The following is a 19,050-nucleotide window of genomic DNA, read 5'->3' as shown; positions in this document are numbered from 1 at the left end:
GAGTGAAAATCCAGCCCTTTCATTAAAGGCTATAACGTTTTTGATGCCCTTTTCTACTACCTACCTTTGTGAGAAAGGCTTCTCAGGTCTCACTGCAATGAGGACCAAGTACCGGAACAAAATGAATGTTGAGCCAGATCTGCGTTTAAAGCTCACTGATCTCGTTCCTGACATCACAAGGCTGTGCTCCGCTAAACAGGTGCACCCCTCTCACTGAAATGGTAAGTGGTAACTGCATATATAAACACACACCTAATTAATGTGTGCCATATGTGGTTCTGTGATGAGAAACATAGGTGGTACTTGGAAGTTTTGGTTTGATAATGGGTGGTACTTGGTCTAAAAAGTTTGAGAACCACTGCTCTCCTCCTCAACAGACACAGGTCGCACTGACAAAGTGCCCCATTTGCCATCTCTTACAAACAGCAAGGTGGTGCTGAAGACTTATTTTTTCAAGGGCCCCCACTGGGATTTGGGCAGCATAAGGGGGACCTCTCAGGTGGTTTTAATGTTATCGCCGATCAGTGTATGTATGCATCTGTAGAAGTGTGGCTTTGATTCAAAAGTTCTGAATGACTTAAATATTTTCTTATTTACTGGCATTTCATATTTTATTTAATAAAAGAAAGCCATATTAAAAACTGTTTTTAGAGAAATGTATAGTCTTTTATCAAAACAATTCAGAAGTCAAATTGCTACACTGTTCAGAACTTTTTGTTATTAGAACAATGATATTTGAAATATATAATTAACCTAAGAAATTACATGGGCTCTATTTGAATAAGGCCACTCACCACTATGGCTGTAAGAAAATGGAGCATTCTGGAGTTGTTGTAGACTCCTTCAAATACCTAAAAAAAAAAAAAAAGAAAAAAAAAAAAAAAATTGCATGATATTCAAGTCATACATGTTTAGTAAATTTAGTGATAAGTGTTTAATCATTTAAAAACATTAGTTACATACAGGAGAAGACTGTGAGGGAGGCTTCACTGAGTTTCTGTTCCTGAAAATAAATGAATAATTACAGTAGGAACAACATTTAAAGCACATATCTACAGTAACATGAAACATCCAAGATGGTCTTCCACTTTATAAATATTTGTAAGATATTTGAACTCAATTTATATCAGTTTATATAAACAAAACAGCTTTAACTGCTCATTTTATGAAAAACAAATTAAAAATTAATCGAATAAACTGCTCAGGCAAAATCCCAAAACATTGTTTAAAATTGTTTTATTAACTAGTAAAACTATATCGCAACAAACAAGTGCAGGGTCATTGTTTTGGTTAAATGGTGGGTGCTAGTGTGTTTCATGTCTTTATTTAGCCTCAAAATATGGGTAGTAAAATTATGACTAAAAAGTTATTAGAACACAAATAAATGTAGTGCCCCTCTGGTTATTACTTCAGTTATTTAAGTACTTACAGTGGATTTAAAAAGTCTACACACCCTTGTTAAAATGCCTGGTTTTTGTATTCTAAAAGTTAGACAAGGTTAAGTGTTTGAATCCCAGCTCTGCCACACAGCCACTGTTGGGCCCTTAAGCAAGGCCCTCTCAGCTCCAGAAGCGCTGTACAACGACTAACCCTGCACTCTGACCCCAGCTTCCAAACAAGCTGGGTTATACGGAAAAAAAATGTACATGAACAGTCATGTAAAAAAAGTTATGACACCCCATGAGAACATTTGTCTTTTTGAACATATTTAAACATATGAACATTTGAGCTTTATTTGAACAGTACTGAGAGATGGAGCTTATATCACTATTTCTATTTTCTTGGCTGCTCCCATTAGGGGTCGCCGGCGAATCATGATTCACATTATTTTTTATGCAGGATGTCCATCCTGACACAACCCTCCCTACTTATCCGGGCTTGGGACCGGCACTACAATGCACTGGTTTATGCATCCTAGCGGCTAGGTACCTATAGGACAATTCAGTGTCTCCAATTAGCTTGGCTGCATGTTTTTGGACTGTGGGAGGAAACCGGAGCACCCGGAGGAAACCCACGCAGACACAGGGAGAACATGCAAACTCCACACAGAAAGGACCCGGACCGCCCCACCTGGGTATCGAACCCAGGACCTTCTTGCTGTGAGGCGACAGTGCTACCCACTGAACCACCATGCCGCCAAACACAAGTTGTAAAATGTAATGAACAAAAATTGAAATTTATTGTGAGGAAAAAAAGTTAGGACACCCCACATTTATTACTACTTAAAATGTCTAATCAGCTGCAATGAATAGACCTTCACTAGAGGACATTGTTGTTGTTGTTTTTTTTTAAACCTCAGACATTAGTTTGGTTTGCTCTTGATTGTTGAAGTGAGTGTTATCACCATAGTGAGATCTAAAAAGCTCTCTTACCCCTTTTCCACCAAAAAAATGCATGGTTCTTGAACCGGTTCTGTTCAGGTTTCTCTGAACCTTGGTGTTCTGTAGAGAACCGACGCGCGTTTCCACCTGTTTTTGAGAACCAAGCAGCGTCATCATCGGTGGGCGTTACTTACTAAGAGTTAAGAGAAGTAATAACATGGCGGAGTGTGTGGATTATGTGCGAGCATTTGTGCTGCTGTTACAGATGTTTGTTTTTATGTAAAAAGCATCAATCTAACTATCGGTGATAAGAAGACGTGACGTGTTTGTCTCAGTTGTTGCTTTCTTTGGTTTATTGACGTGAGAGGAGTTTTGCGCTTTGCTTTCACCGCGACTCTCGGCACAAATAGCCGATTTGCTCAGCGCTCAGCTTGAGCAGTGAAACATTATAAAGTTCCACAACATGAACATTAATCTGTGTGAAATAAACATCAAATCTACTCTAAAATAAAACATATACAGTATCTGTGTTTAACTGGATTTACTTCACGTGTGTTTATGCAGCTGGGGGAATCAAAAAAGCTTCACGCTTTATTTTTCACGTTAAGCGTTTTCCGTTCTGTCCGGGTCACTTTTATCTCATAATATCACACAATTCACCTTTTTAAAGGTGCTTTGAAAATATCAGCGGCAAACTGGCTCAAAATGTAATCAGGTGAAGTTTAAAAGATAAAAATGCAGCATTAAGCTCCATATGAGACTCCAGCGGACGGCATTGTTGCTAACGCGCTATGCTGTACAACATGACGCGCCCACAGACGGACGTCACGGTTCGGGCTGAAAAACCAAGTATTTTGTGGTGCCAGATTGGCCCGCTAGTTCACTGTCTGGAACCTCTTTTTTCCGGTGGAAACACGTGGAACCGGTTCAAAATCAAGTTCGTGAACCGGAACGGGCTCCGTGCCGCGTCGGTGGAAAAGGGGTTTCTGAGGTCTTCAGAAAGAAGGTTGTAGACTCATATGAGTCTGGGAAAGGACTTAAAAGGATCTCAAAACAAATACAAATCAGTAGGGATGTCCCGATCCGATCTCAAAGATCGGGATCGGGGCCGATCAAGGCATTTTTTAATTGATCGGAAACGGCTTTACTAAACCCGATCTTAATCCCGATCTTTTGTGTTACGTCAGAATGTCCGCTGTGTGGAAATACTTTAAATTGAAAAGTAAAACAAGTCCAACAGTGAAGTGTAACGTCTGCAGTGTGAGCGTTTCACGAGGCGGTGGGAGCAGAGCTGCGTTCATGTGTGAGAGTGTGTGTGAGTTAAGGATCACTCTGGTTTACAAAACAACGTAGTGATTTAATAAAGAAATAAATGCACAGTATATTCACATATTGTCGGGAGCAGAACACTTTATTAACTTCTTCTGTTACGGTACCGAATAGCCGACAGTTGAGTCAAGCACGCTATTTCATGTTCTATGGAAGGCCTAAAGGGTCAAAACACACTCACTTCGTGTACAAACGTCCATCAAACCATTGTCACAATACAAGCACTTTAAGAACTGGCTTTCCTTCATAACAAAAGAGCCTTTCCATTTTATTTTGGTATTCAGGTTTTACTGTAATGCTTTTAAGTAACTTTTTTTCTTATATTCAAGTTAAGCTGCTACACAGATTTCTGTTCATTTTTAGTGCATCACTGCATTAAACATTTTTTTTCTTTGAATGTAAAGTAAAACTAATTACCTCACTCATTTTGACTGATTTTGTAAAAATACAAAAACATTAAGCAATAGCTTGGATGCAGCATTTTTCCCTTCAGCACTGCAGAGCTATTTAGTTGTTAAACATATACACTGGATTAATTTGAATAATTGTAATGTACTTGAAGTGTGCACTGTGTGAACAGTATTATCTAGTTCTTATCTAGACAATATCTAGAAAATACAAGTATCGGTTTGAGAACCGGTATCGGATCGGGATCAAAATTAATAATCGGGATCGGTATCGGGAACAAAAAAACATGATCGGGACATCCCTACAAATCAGCCATTCCACTGTTTGGAAAATAATTTACAAGTGGTGAGCATTTAAAACAACTGTCAACATGGCCAGGTCAGCAGGTCGTCCTAGCAAGTTCAGCCCAAGAGCAGACCGCAAGAAGCATAAAGAAGTCTCCAACAGTCCTACAATGTCATCATGGGACTTACAGGTAGCTCTTGCCCGAGTTGATAGCAAGGTACATGCATCTACCATCAGAAAGAGACTGCACAAGTTTGATTTTCATGGGTGGTCTACAAGGAGGAAACCCTTGCTGTCAAAAAAAACAAAACAAAAAAAAACCATCAGGGCAAGACTAAAGTTTACCAGAGAACATCTAGACAAAGAGCAGGACTTCTGGAACAATGTGCTTTGGACAGATGAATCCAAAGCTGAATTATTTGGGCAAAGTAACAGAGGACATCTTTGGCGCAAACCAAACACAGCATTTGAGCACAAGAACCCCATACCAACTGTGAAGCATGGAGGTGGAAATGTCATGGTTTGGGAAGCAGGTCCTGGCAAGGTCTCCATTATAGAATTCACAATGAATTCTTCACTGTATCAGAGGGTGCTTGAGGAAAATGTAAGACCATCTGTCCAAAAACTAAAGCTGAAGCGGAAGTGGACCATGCAGAATGACGACCCAAAACATTCCAGTAAACTCACCAAGGAATGGCTCAAAAGAAAGAAATGGAGAGTTCTGGAATGGCAAAGTCAAAGCCCTGATCCAATCCTATTGAGATGCTGTGGGGTGATATGAAACGGGCTGTGCATGCAAGAAACCCCTCAAACCTCACACAGCTGAAATTCTGCATGGAGGAGTGGGAAAAACTTTCTCCCAGTCGATGTCAGAGACTGGTAGATGGTATAGGAAATGTCTAATTGAGGTTATTTCAGCCAAAGAGGGAAATACAGGCTATTAGGGCATAGGGTGTCCTTTTTCCTCACAATCAATTTTCATTACATTTTACAACTCAAGTTTAAAAGTAAGTTTTATTTGTTTAGTTATGTAAGCTCCATCTCTCAATACTGTTCAAATGAAGCTCAAATGTCCATATGTTAAAACATGTTCAAAAAGACAAAGGTTCTTATGGGGTGTCCTAACTTTTTTTACATTACTATATACGTATATATGACAAAGCCATTCCATTCCATTATATTTTAAGTTCAATCATCTCAGATTCATTTCCACCTTGAATGTGACCAATAATCTGTGCAATGTATTTGAAAACAAACTGAAATCATTTAGAGGGGAATAATTAAAATAAAAATGTAAACAATGTGGTTGCATAAGTGTGTACACCCTCTTATAATTGGGACTCTGGGTATGTTTAAAATTAACCAATTAAACTCAAACGCATATTAAATAATAGTTAGTAAACATCTGACAACAAAGTGACCGATTAAGCTTATTTAAAGTTAAGCTGTTCTAGTAAAATTTTTCTGATATTTACTAGTGATTGTATCCCAAAGCAAAAGCCATGGTCCACAATAAGCTTACAAAGTCACAAAGGAATCTCACTGTTAAAAGGTATCAGTAAGGAGGGAAGAGAATTAAAAAAAAACCTAAGGCAATACATATACCACAGAACACATGGAACTTTTTGGCTATAATCCCAAAATGTATGTTCGGTGCAAAAACACCACTGTGCATCACCAAACGAAGACTGCACACACAGTAAAGCATATGGGTGGCAACTTAAGGCCGTTTTTTTTCAGCTTGTACTGTGGCTTTACTGTGGCCTTGCTGTGGCCCAGGCAGAGCCGATACCTGAATCCAACTGAAAATCTGTGGGGTGACCTGGAGAGGGATGTGCACAGGAGATGCCCCCACAATGTCACGTGTTTGGAGCACTTTTGCAAGGAAGAATTCTAAAGAATATAGGTTAAATCAAAGGTGGAAAAAGTTCTGAAATAATTTATTCTGGAGAACAGGCACAGTTCTCTACATAATGCAGATTTGAATCATGCTCTTACCCACCCCTCAGTGCAGTGTAGTGCGCATATGCCAGCTCTGTGTACAGTTGTACAGTAGACCCTTGAGTTACAAACGGTTTACCGTACGAACATTTTGGGTTACGAACGATCTTTTTCAACTTAAATGTACAAACAAATTTAGGATTACGAACCGAAATTCGCGAAACACGTGATGTCTCGAACAAGTTGACTCCGACCGTCTCTCTCTATATACAGTGCCATCAGAAAGTATTCACACCCCTTCACTTTTTCCACATTTTGTTACGTTACAGACATATTCAAAATCCGATTTGAGTATAGTTTTCTTTTAAAAAATCTACACGAAATAGCCCATAATGACAAAGTGAAAACATGTTTTCAGACATTTTTGTAAATCTTTTTAAAATGTAAACATTTAAACTTGATAGGTACATAAGTATTCACACCCTTTGCTATGACGCTCAAAATTGAGCTCAGGTGCATCCAGTTTACACTGATCATCCTTGAGATGCTTCTACAACTTGATTGGAGACCACCTGTGGTAAATTCAGTTGATTAAACATAATTTGGAATGGCACACACTTGTCTATAAAAGGTCTCACAGTTGACAGTGCATATCAGAGCAGAAACCAAGCAGAAGTCAAAGTCAAAGGAATTGTCTTTAGACCTCCGAGACCGGATTGTGTCGAGGCACAAATCTGGGGAAGGATACAAAAACTTTCGGCAGCATTGAAGGTCCCGAAAAGCACTGTGGTCTCCATTATTTGGAAATGGAAGAAGTTTGGAACCACCAGAACCCTCCCTAGATCTGGCCGCCCGACCAAACTGAGTAATCGGGGAAGAAGGGCCTTGGTCAGAGAGGTGACCAAGAACCCAATGGTCACTAACGCAGAGCTCCAGTGTTTCCTTGTGGAGATAGGACAACCATCCAGTAGGTCAACCATTGCTAACACACTCCACCAATCAGGCCTTTATGATAGAGTGGCCAGATGGAAGTCGCTCCTCACTAAAAGGCACATGGCAGCCCGCTTAAGGATTCTCATACCAGAGGAATCAAAATTCTGATGAAACCAAAATAGAACTTTTTGGCCTGAACTACAAGTGTCATGTCTGGAGAAAAACAGGCACTGCTCATCGCCTGGCTAACACCATCCCTACTGTCAAGCATGGTGGTGGCAGCATCATGCTGTGGGGATGTTTTTCTGCGGCAGGAACTGGGCGACTAGTCCGCATAGAGGGTAATATGACAGCAGCCAAATATAGAGAGATTCTTCAAGAAAACCTGCTCCAGAGTGCTCTGGAACTCAGACTAGGGCGACGATTCATCTTCCAACACGACAATGACCCAAAGCACACAGCCAAGATAACAAAGGAGTGGCTTCAGGAGCAGTCTGTGAATGTCCTCGAGTGGCCCGGCCAGAGCCCAGACTTGAATCCAATTGAACATCTCTGGAAAGACCTAAAAATGACTGTCTACAGACGCTGCCCATCCAACCTGACTGAGCTTGAGAGGATCTGCAGAGAAGAATGGGAGAAAATGCCCAAAAACAGGTGTGCCAAGCTTGTACAGACATACCCAAGAAGACTTGAGGCTGTGATTGCTGCCAAAGGTGCTTCAACAAAATATTAAGCCATGGGGGTGAATACTTATGTACCTATTATGTTTAAATATTTACATTTTAAAATTATTTTACAAAAATGTCTGAAAACATGTTTTCACTTTCAGGGCTCTAGACTAACCTTTTGCACTGGTTGCACTGGTGCGCCTAACTTTTTTTCTTAGGTGCACCAGCACAAAAGTTAGGTGCACCCAAATTTTCGACCGCATCGCATTTAACACCTCAGTTTTACAGGTTCACTTTTTTTTTTAATCACTGTCCAAATAGGCAATATTGACTTGTAAATGATTAACTAACAATCTGGTCAACATAAAGTACTTTATTTGAAGCACAATTCTACAAGAAAGGTAACTTACTGAAAAAGTGTTGGTGCTTAAAGTGCTTCACTGAGCTGAAATTTAAACTCAAGATAAATGAAATAAAAAGAAAATCTAAATTAAAAGTGCAAGTGTTTTAAGGGCTTCAAACTGCACATCTCATTTAATGATAAGAATATTACATATGGTTAATGCAGTAACGAGACGCATATTATTGACATAGGCTACATGACATTATTACATTTTGAGTCAGTTTGCCACTGATATTTTTAAAGTGCCTTAAAAAAAAAAGATGAACTGTGTGATATGACGTGGTAAAAGTAACCCGGACAGAACGAACAACGTTTAACGTGAAATATAAACAGCACACGTGAAGTAAATCCAGCTAAACACAGATACATGTGGAGCTGTTAGACTGGATTTGATGGTTATTTCACACAGATGGATGTTTGTATCATGAAACTTTAATGATGTTTTATCTATCGAGTCGAGCGCTGAGCAAATCGGTTATTTACGTCGAGAGTCGCAGTGAAAAAGCGCGAAACTCTTCTCACGTCAATGAACTAAAGAAAACAACAACTGAGACAAACACGTCACATCTTCTTATCACCGATATTTGATTAATGTTTTTTTGTAACAGCAGCACAAATGCTCACACATATTCTACACACTCCACCATGATATTACTACTCTTAACTTTCGCTGTGTAACACCCACCGTTGATGACGCTGGTCCCGCCCTTCACTATCTCTGATTGGTTAAGACATATAGATATGATTAGATATGGGCCTAATGTGTGTCTGTTGTTGCACCGGAGACTTTCAGAGTCACAGAGACTTTTGTTCCCCTCGAACGGCTGGTCGCACCGGTGCGACCTCAGATTTTTTTCAGTCGCACCATTGAGAAATTAGGTCGCATGTGCGACTCTAGAGCCCTGACTGTCATTATGGGCTATTTCATGTAGATTTTTTAAAAGGAAACTATACTCAAATCGGTTATCAAATGTGTCTGTAACGTAACAAAATGTGGAAAGAGTGAAGGGGTGTGAATACTTTCTGATGGCACTGTATATACAGTGAGCAAACATTCTGACAGCGGACGGTGTTTTTCCGGTGTTTTCTTTATATTTTGTTAAATTCAATATTAAAATGTCCCCAAAGAAGGTGCAAAGAAAGCGTAGTGTTGAAAAATGAAAAAATCTATTACATTTGTTGTTTTACAGTATAATTACTCCTGCCAGTAGATGTCATGGTGTATCAGACAGAGGGGACAGTGAGTGAGAAAGAAGAAGGAATTCGGCTCAGTAAAGTAGTCTTTCTTTCGAGAAATTACACCTACAAATTACAACACTATTGAAATAAAGAAGGAAATAATAGAGAAATATGAGAGTTATTGTTGTTTCTGGTAGATACATTTTATAAAAAAAAAGAAGGAAATGTATTATGGTGTATGGTACAGCACACGTACTGTACTGAAATGTGATGTGGTGTTTCTTATGTACAGTACTACTGTGTATTGTTGTTTATTACAGTAATGTCTATTCTAGAATTTAAGATTTAAGGGAAAATACACTTGTATTTATAACAAAAAAGACCATTTCAGACATTAGAAAGGTTAGGTAAGGGGGTGGTTTGGGAGGTCTGGCACAGATTAATTCTAATTTCCAATGTTCCAAGGTTGGGAGTCATGTTTACCCCCGTGTTTCATCCTCCATCAAATAAATTAGACTTTTTACTGGCTAGGAAACTGAGAATGCTAATTGTTAGTTTCAAATGTGGAATTTTTGTCCATTCAGGGATTTTTTTTTCAACATAAATCTACTTTACTTAAAGATTGGCTTTCTCTCTTTTTCCAAGTGTGACATTAAACTAATTCACCAAAAAGTAAATATAGCCAGAGCTGGAAATGCTTGTGAGGGGGACTGTGTAGCACTACAATTATAATGCAAGTTATGTACCTAAAAACTAATGTGGTTGCATACATTTACTTTGTTGAAGCACCTTTTGATTTAATGACAGCATTCAGTGTTTTGTTATAATTAGACCATAAAACATTTTTCTGCATGTTTTTTGGTTTTTGCGAAATGGATGTTTTCCTTTGTAAGGCCCCCCTACCTCACGGCCCAGACATATGAATATTTATTTATTAAGATTTTAACGTCATGTTTTACACACTTCGGTTACATTCATGACAGAAACGGTAGTTACTGGTTACACAAGATTCATCACTTCACAAGTTTAATGTCAAACACAGTCATTGACAATTTTATATCTCTAATTCATCTCACTTGCAAATCTTTGGATTGTTGGAGGAAACAGGAGCTCCCGGGTGGAACCCACGCAGACACGGGGTAACCCACACAGACACCTGGGGTTCGAACCCAAGAACTTCATGCTGTGAGGCGAGTGCTTCCCACTGAGCCACTGTGTCATCCCAGACATATGAATAATATGGAACATTGTCACATGCAGTGGACCTCTCTCCTGACTGATAAAAATTAAGATCTCTCAGTAAGATGCAACTAAGTAAATATTAGAAAAATCCTACTAGAACAGCTGAACTATATATAACCAGTCACTTTAACTAATGGTTACTGTGTGTTTGTACGGTGTTTATGACTACTATTTAACATGAGTTTGAATGTGATTCTGAGCACAACCTCATCCTCAGTTATAGTGTGCGCACACAACCACATTTTAGTTTATATTATTTTTTCCCTCTAAAAATTTTAGGCTAATAAATTATGACAGCTCGAATTATTACTCACATCATGAAAACAAGACATGCCACAAAACAGTGTGGGGAAGCAATAACTGTTGGACCTCATGTAGAGCATGGTACAAACTAGGAGTCAATTTGGGTCAAGTTGAATCAGTTCATCTGGACAGATTCAACTTTGTGGATTTGTGTACCTGGATTATTGAGCATGCATCAACAGAATTTGGGTTATGGTTTAGGTTAGTAGTTCAAAGCACTACTTGGATAATCGATTTTGTCAATTAGTTGTTTATATTTATTTACAGCATAAAACATGATAGTGGATAATAAATCATACTGATCCGTAGCATTTAAGCGAGTATTTTTGAGTGTATATTACGTACATAAACGTTAACAAAGCTAATGCACAAATGACAAAGCACCGAACAATAAATCAAATCGGCTCATCTAACTTTACGTGGAGTTACAAACGGTTTCCCAGTGTCCGCGTGGGTTTCCACCGGGTGCTCCAGTTTACTCCCACAGTCCAAAGACATGCAAGTGAGGTGAGTTGGAGACACTAAATTGTCCATCACTGGGTTCGATATAACCTTGTGAACTGATTAATCGTGTGTAATTAGTAACTACCGTTCCTGTCATGAATGTAACCAAAGTGTAAAAACATGACGTTAAAATCCTAATAAACAAACAAACGGTTTCGAGTTGTCACTGGAAACATACTACGCGCATTCCAGGATTTTTGTCGGTCAGTCATTAAAGACGCAAATTACAATTCTGTATCATATAAAATGAAAAAGTAATGCAGGTGTAGCATTAGTCATTTATTAAAGGCGTCACTGGCCGGTTATTCCAACTAGTTAGTGTTTACTAGAAATGGGCGGACGTTTAGTTTCATAATTGAATGGTCAGATCGAGCGTCAATCATTAAATTTCTTCTTCCTGCTTCCTGTGTCTCAAACGTACACTACTACACTAATCGTGTTACACCATTATTGCGGTCATGTCTGTTTTGACATACTATTCAGTACGCAATATACACTAACCAATTTGAACACATTTCCAGTTGTATACCAGTCAAAATACTTTGCAATATTAGCAAGTACGCTATTTGTAGCGTTTACTCACTGGACATATTATTCAGTGTGCTAGTACGCAAATTGAAACACAGCCTCAGTTACACATTGTTTAGACGTAACGTACACGCCCATTTGACCGGTAGGCCTCATGATGAAATAGCAATCCCCGGGCTTTCAGAAAAGATTGAAGCGGGTTTGGGTTACCTTCCTACGGCTGATCTGGTAGCGTTACTCCCAGGAACTGTCGAAGGCATGCCGACCGATCCAGAAGGTCCATTAGATGTTTTGCGCCCGCCTGGTCCAGACTGTTGCTAAAAGCACACCAATGTATCAGTTTTTGATTTAATGATGATCTTCAACACGTGAGTTTTCGCTTAAGAGATGTTCGTACTTGCTACAACATGCTATTTAGCCAGTAAGCTAACTAGCTAGCTCTTTACTAAAACACAACATTTACTGTATAGTGTACATGCATATTTTTGCTGCATGTTTTCGTAGGTTAAGAAAAAGCCAACAGAAGCAGATACTCACATTTTGCCGGCGGAAAGACATGGCTGAAAATCTAACGTTACTTCAGCGACGGCGGCCCCTCTCAGTTCTGTAAATCGGAGAGCTTAATGTGCAAGTCTGTAAGTCGAAAATGTTCTGCAGTGTTTGATCACTGCCTTTCCAATTCCCCAAATCGTTTCCTGTCTTTATTTTAAAAACATGACATAAACACTCTGAAACAACAGTTTTATCACGATTTCTTATTTAGCTAAAAAAGCCGGCAGCGCGTCCCAGGATTTGCCTTTAACATAATGGCAACCCGCTTTTAGCAAAGTGGCTTTTTTATTGGTCCAAACGGGAATAATGACACACTGACGTAGCTCGCGCTCAGTGTAAAATGCAGATTTAAGATACCCTCTTCATCCAAATAAAAAACAGGACTAAACCATATAGATACCCTTTATATATATATATATATATATATATATATATATATATATATATATATATATATATATATATATATATATATATAAATACTATATGGATACTATAATCATCCAGGTATATATATATATATATATATATATATATATATATATATACAGTATATATATATATATATATATATATATATATATATATATATATATATATATATATATGTATATATATATATATATATGGGTCAAAGACGAGACGTAACTTTTTAGTGTCCCCACTTGATAAATAATATACAATTATATTAATATAAGTGGATATACCTTCAATCTACTCCATTTGTACATCTTTACTGAAACCTAAAGTAATTTTTACGGAAAATGTATGATTTTTGAAAAAATAACCCTTGAAACCCCCAAAATGTCATTCAGTGCAACGGTCCCCCTACCTCTTTAAGTAATAAAACATTAAGAAAAAACTAATTAATCTTAAGTAAAACTTAAAATTTACTGCTTTGGCATAATTGTACAAATGTCATGTGTGACATATTAAATAATATTCAATCAGATCAGACGAGGTCAATGCATTTTAACATTATTTGATAAAAATGTCTTTTTACTGACACAGTACATTAAAGAACAAAACTGAGTGTCATTCAGTACAACACAGAAAACGTAATATTATGGGTAATCTTGTAAACAAACAAGGTTATTAACATTTAAATGTGAATATATGTAGAAATGTCTTTGAGCTAAGGTCAATGTTAGCTTTTGCTAACCACTGGGATAACTGTAAAATGTGCTAAAGTAAAATTTCTGTCATTCAGTACAACAACAGTCATTCAGTGCAACAGAATTTCGCTGTTGCACTAAATTGACAATGACATTGTTATACTGACTTTTTAATGTTTTAAAATTATTTTTAAATATTAAAACCACTTTTTTCCATTCTATTCTTCCTTAATAAGAGCAGTAATTACAATGAATATTAATAATTATGTTTTTCATGAAGTGGTCCCTGAGATTTTGTTATTGTCAAGTACGATGACCTGCCATTCGTTGGGCAGGTACTGCTGTCTGTAGGAGATGAGGTGCAAGCTGCATGCTACAAAATTGAAACAGAAATTCCTTTGTGTGGCCAAATCCACCTGATGAAATTTACTACCTTAATTCTGATGTCAAAATCATAATCGCAGAACCAAAGCCATGTACAGCAAGAACCTCATGGTTAACAACAAAAGACTGGAAAACATTTGTTCAGTTCATGAAATAAAATGCGACTTCAAATGGTTTTCACGGCTGAATGAATTTAGATTTACTGCAGCAACTTTTTCACGTGTTATGACACAAATTCCACACTTCCACACTGTTCTGGTGCCTTACAAGCTGTTATGATGGCTTCATTAGCTATGTTTTTCATTGCCTTACTTTTTTCATGATGTAGTAATATTATAACACATACTTGCCACTGGTGTGGCATATTTTCATTCTACTACTGCTACTTTAATCAATAAAGAACTTAAAAACAAATTAAGTCATGAATATTCTGATGTAACAGGATAATTTGGAGTATGTCATTCAGTGCAACATAAAATCATCATACAGTGCAACAAAAACATTTGCTTAAAATAACTGTAATAAGTAATTTTTTTTTTTTTTTTTCATGTGAATGCAAGAGAATCCAGACCTGCTTCATAGAAAACAGTTTGATTGGGTTTCAAATAGAATAGAATGTGTAGCAAAAACATCTTGTATACAAATAAACAAAATCCCAAGACGCATTAGAGTACAAACAATGCACAGAAAATTCAAAACAGAGTAAGTACAGTTTCTTCTGAGGTTTTAAATCTTTTGTAAGAGATATACTAAACTTATAAATTTGAAATGGCTAAGATTGTTCCTTGTGTGTGTTTTGTCATAAATTAGTCGTTGCACTGAATGACATTTTTGTGCCCTTGTTGTGTGTCAACAACACTAAAATTATCAAATAAGCAAAATGCTGAGAAAAAAAATGCATATTTACATAGGTGACACATTTGTGCACAATATTAAATGAAAAAATTATACAATTTAACCATTTTATTTTTTTGGTACTTGGAACACCCTATTCGTCTTTCACCCATATATATATATATATATATATATATATATATATATATATATATATATATATATATATATATATATACAGTGTATCACAAAAGTGAGTACACCCCTCACATTTCTGCAGATATTTAAGTATATCTTTTCATGGGACAACACTGACAAAATGACACTTTGACACAATGAAAAGTAGTCTGTGTGCAGCTTATATAACAGTGTAAATTTATTCTTCCCTCAAAATAACTCAAAATACAGCCATTAATGTCTAAACCACCGGCAACAAAAGTGAGTACACCCCTAAGAGACTACACCCCTAAATGTCCAAATTGAGCACTGCTTGTCATTTTCCCTCCAAAATGTCATGTGATTTGTTAGTGTTACTAGGTCTCAGGTGTGCATAGGGAGCAGGTGTGTTCAATTTAGTAGTACAGCTCTCACACTCTCTCATACTGGTCACTGAAAGTTCCAACATGGCACCTCATGGCAAAGAACTCTCTGAGGATCTTAAAAGACGAATTGTTGCGCTACATGAAGATGGCCAAGGCTACAAGAAGATTGCCAACACCCTGAAACTGAGCTGCAGCACAGTGGCCAAGATCATCCAGCGTTTTAAAAGAGCAGGGTCCACTCAGAACAGACCTCGCGTTGGTCGTCCAAAGAAGCTGAGTGCACGTGCTCAGCGTCACATCCAACTGCTGTCTTTGAAAGATAGGCGCAGGAGTGCTGTCAGCATTGCTGCAGAGATTGAAAAGGTGGGGGGTCAGCCTGTCGGTGCTCAGACCATACGCCGCACACTACATCAAATTGGTCTGCATGGCTGTCACCCCAGAAGGAAGCCTCTTCTGAAGTCTCTACACAAGAAAGCCCGCAAACAGTTTGCTGAAGACATGTCAACAAAGGACATGGATTACTGGAACCATGTCCTATGGTCTGATGAGACCAAGATTAATTTGTTTGGTTCAGATGGTCTCAAGCATGTGTGGCGGCAATCAGGTGAGGAGTACAAAGATAAGTGTGTCATGCCTACAGTCAAGCATGGTGGTGGGAATACCATGGTCTGGGGCTGCATGAGTGCAGCAGGTGTTGGGGAGTGACATTTCATTGAGGGACACATGAACTCCAATATGTACTGTGAAATACTGAAGCAGAGCTTGATCCCCTCCCTCCGGAAACTGGGTCGCAGGGCAGTGTTCCAGCATGATAATGACCCCAAACACACCTCTAAGACGACCACTGCTTTATTGAAGAGGCTGAAGGTAAAGGTGATGGACTGGCCAAGCATGTCTCCAGACCTAAACCCAATAGAACATCTTTGGGGCATCCTCAAGCGGAAGGTGGAGGAGCGCAAAGTCTCGAATATCCGCCAGCTCCGTGATGTCGTCATGGAGGAGTGGAAAAGCCTTCCAGTGGCAACCTGTGAAGCTCTGGTAAACGCCATGCCCAGGAGAGTTAAGGCAGTTCTGGGAAATAATGGTGGCCACACAAAATATTGACACTTCAGGAACTTTCACTAAGGGGTGTACTCACTTTTGTTGCCGGTGGTTTAGACATTAATGGCTGTATATTGAGTTATTTTGAGGGAAGAATAAATTTACACTGTTAGATAAGCTGCACACAGACTACTTTTCATTGTGTCAAAGTGTCATTTTGTCAGTGTTGTCCCATGAAAAGATATACTTAAATATCTGCAGAAATGTGAGGGGTGTACTCACTTTTGTGATACACTGTATACAGTGTATCACAAAAGTGAGTACACCCCTCACATTTCTGCAAATATTTCATTATATCTTTTCATGGGACAACACTATAGACATGAAACTTGGATATAACTTAGAGTAGTCAGTGTACAGCTTGTATAGCAGTGTAGATTTACTGTCTTCTGAAAATAACTCAACACAGAGCCATTCATGTCTAAATAGCTGGCAACATAAGTGAGTACACCCCACAGTGAACATGTCCAAATTGTGCCCAAATGTGTTGTTGTCCCTCCCTGGTGTCATGTGTCAAGGTCCCAGGTGTAAATGGGGAGCAGGGCTGTTAAATTTGGTGTTTTGGGTACAATTCTCTCATACCGGATATTCAACATGGCACCTCATGGCAAAGAACTCTCTGAGGATGTGAGAAATAGAATTGTTGCTCTCCACAAAGATGGCCTGGGCTATAAGAAGATTGCTAACACCCTGAAACTGAGCTGGAGCATGGTGGCCAAGGTCATACAGCGGTTTTCCAGGACAGGTTCCTCTCGGAACAGGCTTCGCCAGGGTCGACCAAAGAAGTTGAGTCCACGTGTTCGGTGTCATATCCAGAGGTTGGCTTTAAAAAATAGACACATGAGTGCTGCCAGCATTGCTGCAGAGGTTGAAGACGTGGGAGGTCAGCCTGTCAGTGCTCAGACCATACGCCGCACACTGCATCAACTCAGTCTGCATGGTCGTCATCCCAGAAGGAAGCTGACGCACAAGAAAGCCAGCAAACAGTTTGCTGAAGACAAGCAGTCCAAGAACATGGATTACTGGAATGTCCTGTAGTCTGACGAGACCAAGATAAACTTGTTTGGCTCAGATGGTGTCCAGCATGTGTGGCGGCGCCCTGGTGAAAAGTACCAAGACAACTGTATCTTGCCTACAGTCAAGCATGGTGGTGGTAGCATCATGGTCTTGGGCTGCATGAGTGTTGCTGGCACTGGGGAGCTGCAGTTCATTGAGGGAAACATGAATTCCAACATGTACTGTGACATTCTGAAACAGAGCATGATCCCCTCCCTTCGAAAACTGGGCCTCATGGCAGTTTTCCAACAGGATAACGACCCCAAACACAACCTCCAAGATGACAACTGCCTTGCTGAGGAAGCTGAAGGTAAAGGTGATGGACTAAACCCAATTGAGCACCTGTGGCGCATCCTCACGTGGAAGGTGGAGGAGTTCAAGGTGTCTAACATCCACCAGCTCCGTGATGTCATCATGGAGGAGTGGAAGAGGATTCCAGTAGCGACCTGTGCAGCTCTGGTGAATTCCATGCCCAGGAGGGTTAAGGCAGTGCTGGATAATAATGGTGGTCACACAAAATATTGACACTTTGGGCACAATTTGGACATGTTCACTGTGGGGTGTACTCACTTATGTTGCCAGCCATTTAGACATTAATGGCTGTGTGTTGAGTTATTTTCAGAAGACAGTAAATCTACACTGCTATACAAGTTGTACACTGACTACTCTAAGTTATATCCAAGTTTCATGTCTATAGTGTTGTCCCATGAAAAGATATAATGAAATATTTGCAGAAATGTGAGGGGTGTACTCACTTTTGTGATACACTGTATATATACTGTATATATTACATAAAAATTACATTAGTAATTTTTGTTTAATAGGATAAACCTGGTGATTGTTCTCCACTGTTTAGTTTCAGTTTAGTTTTAGATGAAATAAAATGAAAAACTGCAGCTATATTTCACCTGATTTTACCAGGTTTATTAGTAGTTAATTAAAAGTAAAAATGAAGTTCATTAGAAAATACCGTATTTGTTATAGTTAACAAATAACTAAACCCGCAGTTGCATAGAAAATTCCAGGGTCATAACAGTTAGCTAAAATATTTTATGCTGTTAACTAAAACATTTTACAAAATTCTAATATTTCTAAACTGAAATTTTCATCTGCACTTAATTGGAAACATGTTTGACTGGCAAGGTGGTTGCTTGGTGCTAGCTTGATGATAAGGTATTTTACCTGGTTGCTAGGGTGATGCTAGCTGTTGCTGTGGCATTCCATTAAATTGCTGTGTATGTGGCTGTTAGTGATTCATGTGGTTACTAAGGTATGGGTACATGCTTGCTATAGTAATTGCTAAGGTATTTCAGACATGTGGGATAAAAGTCTAAATTCTGTTTCTGTGAATGAAAATGTTTTTAAATTCTGGGTGGGGTTGAAGCAAGTGGATGTTAGGGTGGTCCAAAGGTGTGAGGTTAA

General features: G+C 38.7%; 1 protein-coding gene across 2 annotated transcripts in view; it reads right to left on the bottom strand.

Annotated features, from left to right (window-relative positions):
- The window catches only part of atxn2l (ataxin 2-like), a 46,492-nt gene extending 33,649 nt beyond the window's left edge, over positions 1–12,843 (bottom strand). The window contains exons 1-4 of one of the 2 annotated variants that reach the window (XM_063018769.1): positions 12,582–12,843; positions 12,255–12,361; positions 964–1,003; positions 795–851 (exon numbers count right to left, since the gene is read on the bottom strand). In XM_063018769.1, coding sequence (XP_062874839.1) covers positions 795–851; positions 964–1,003; positions 12,255–12,361; positions 12,582–12,602 — 225 coding nt within the window. In that variant the 5' untranslated portion in view covers positions 12,603–12,843. The remainder of the gene's footprint in view (positions 1–794; positions 852–963; positions 1,004–12,254; positions 12,362–12,581) is intronic. The other variant, XM_063018768.1, reaches the window with a different exon arrangement.
- Between the last annotated feature and the right edge of the window lie 6,207 nt (positions 12,844–19,050).

Source organism: Trichomycterus rosablanca, chromosome 22 (genome assembly GCF_030014385.1).
Source record: "Trichomycterus rosablanca isolate fTriRos1 chromosome 22, fTriRos1.hap1, whole genome shotgun sequence".
NCBI classification, from domain to species: Eukaryota; Metazoa; Chordata; class Actinopteri; order Siluriformes; family Trichomycteridae; genus Trichomycterus; species Trichomycterus rosablanca.
Note: the sequence above shows the minus strand (reverse complement) of the source record. Positions and strands in the feature narration are given on the sequence as shown.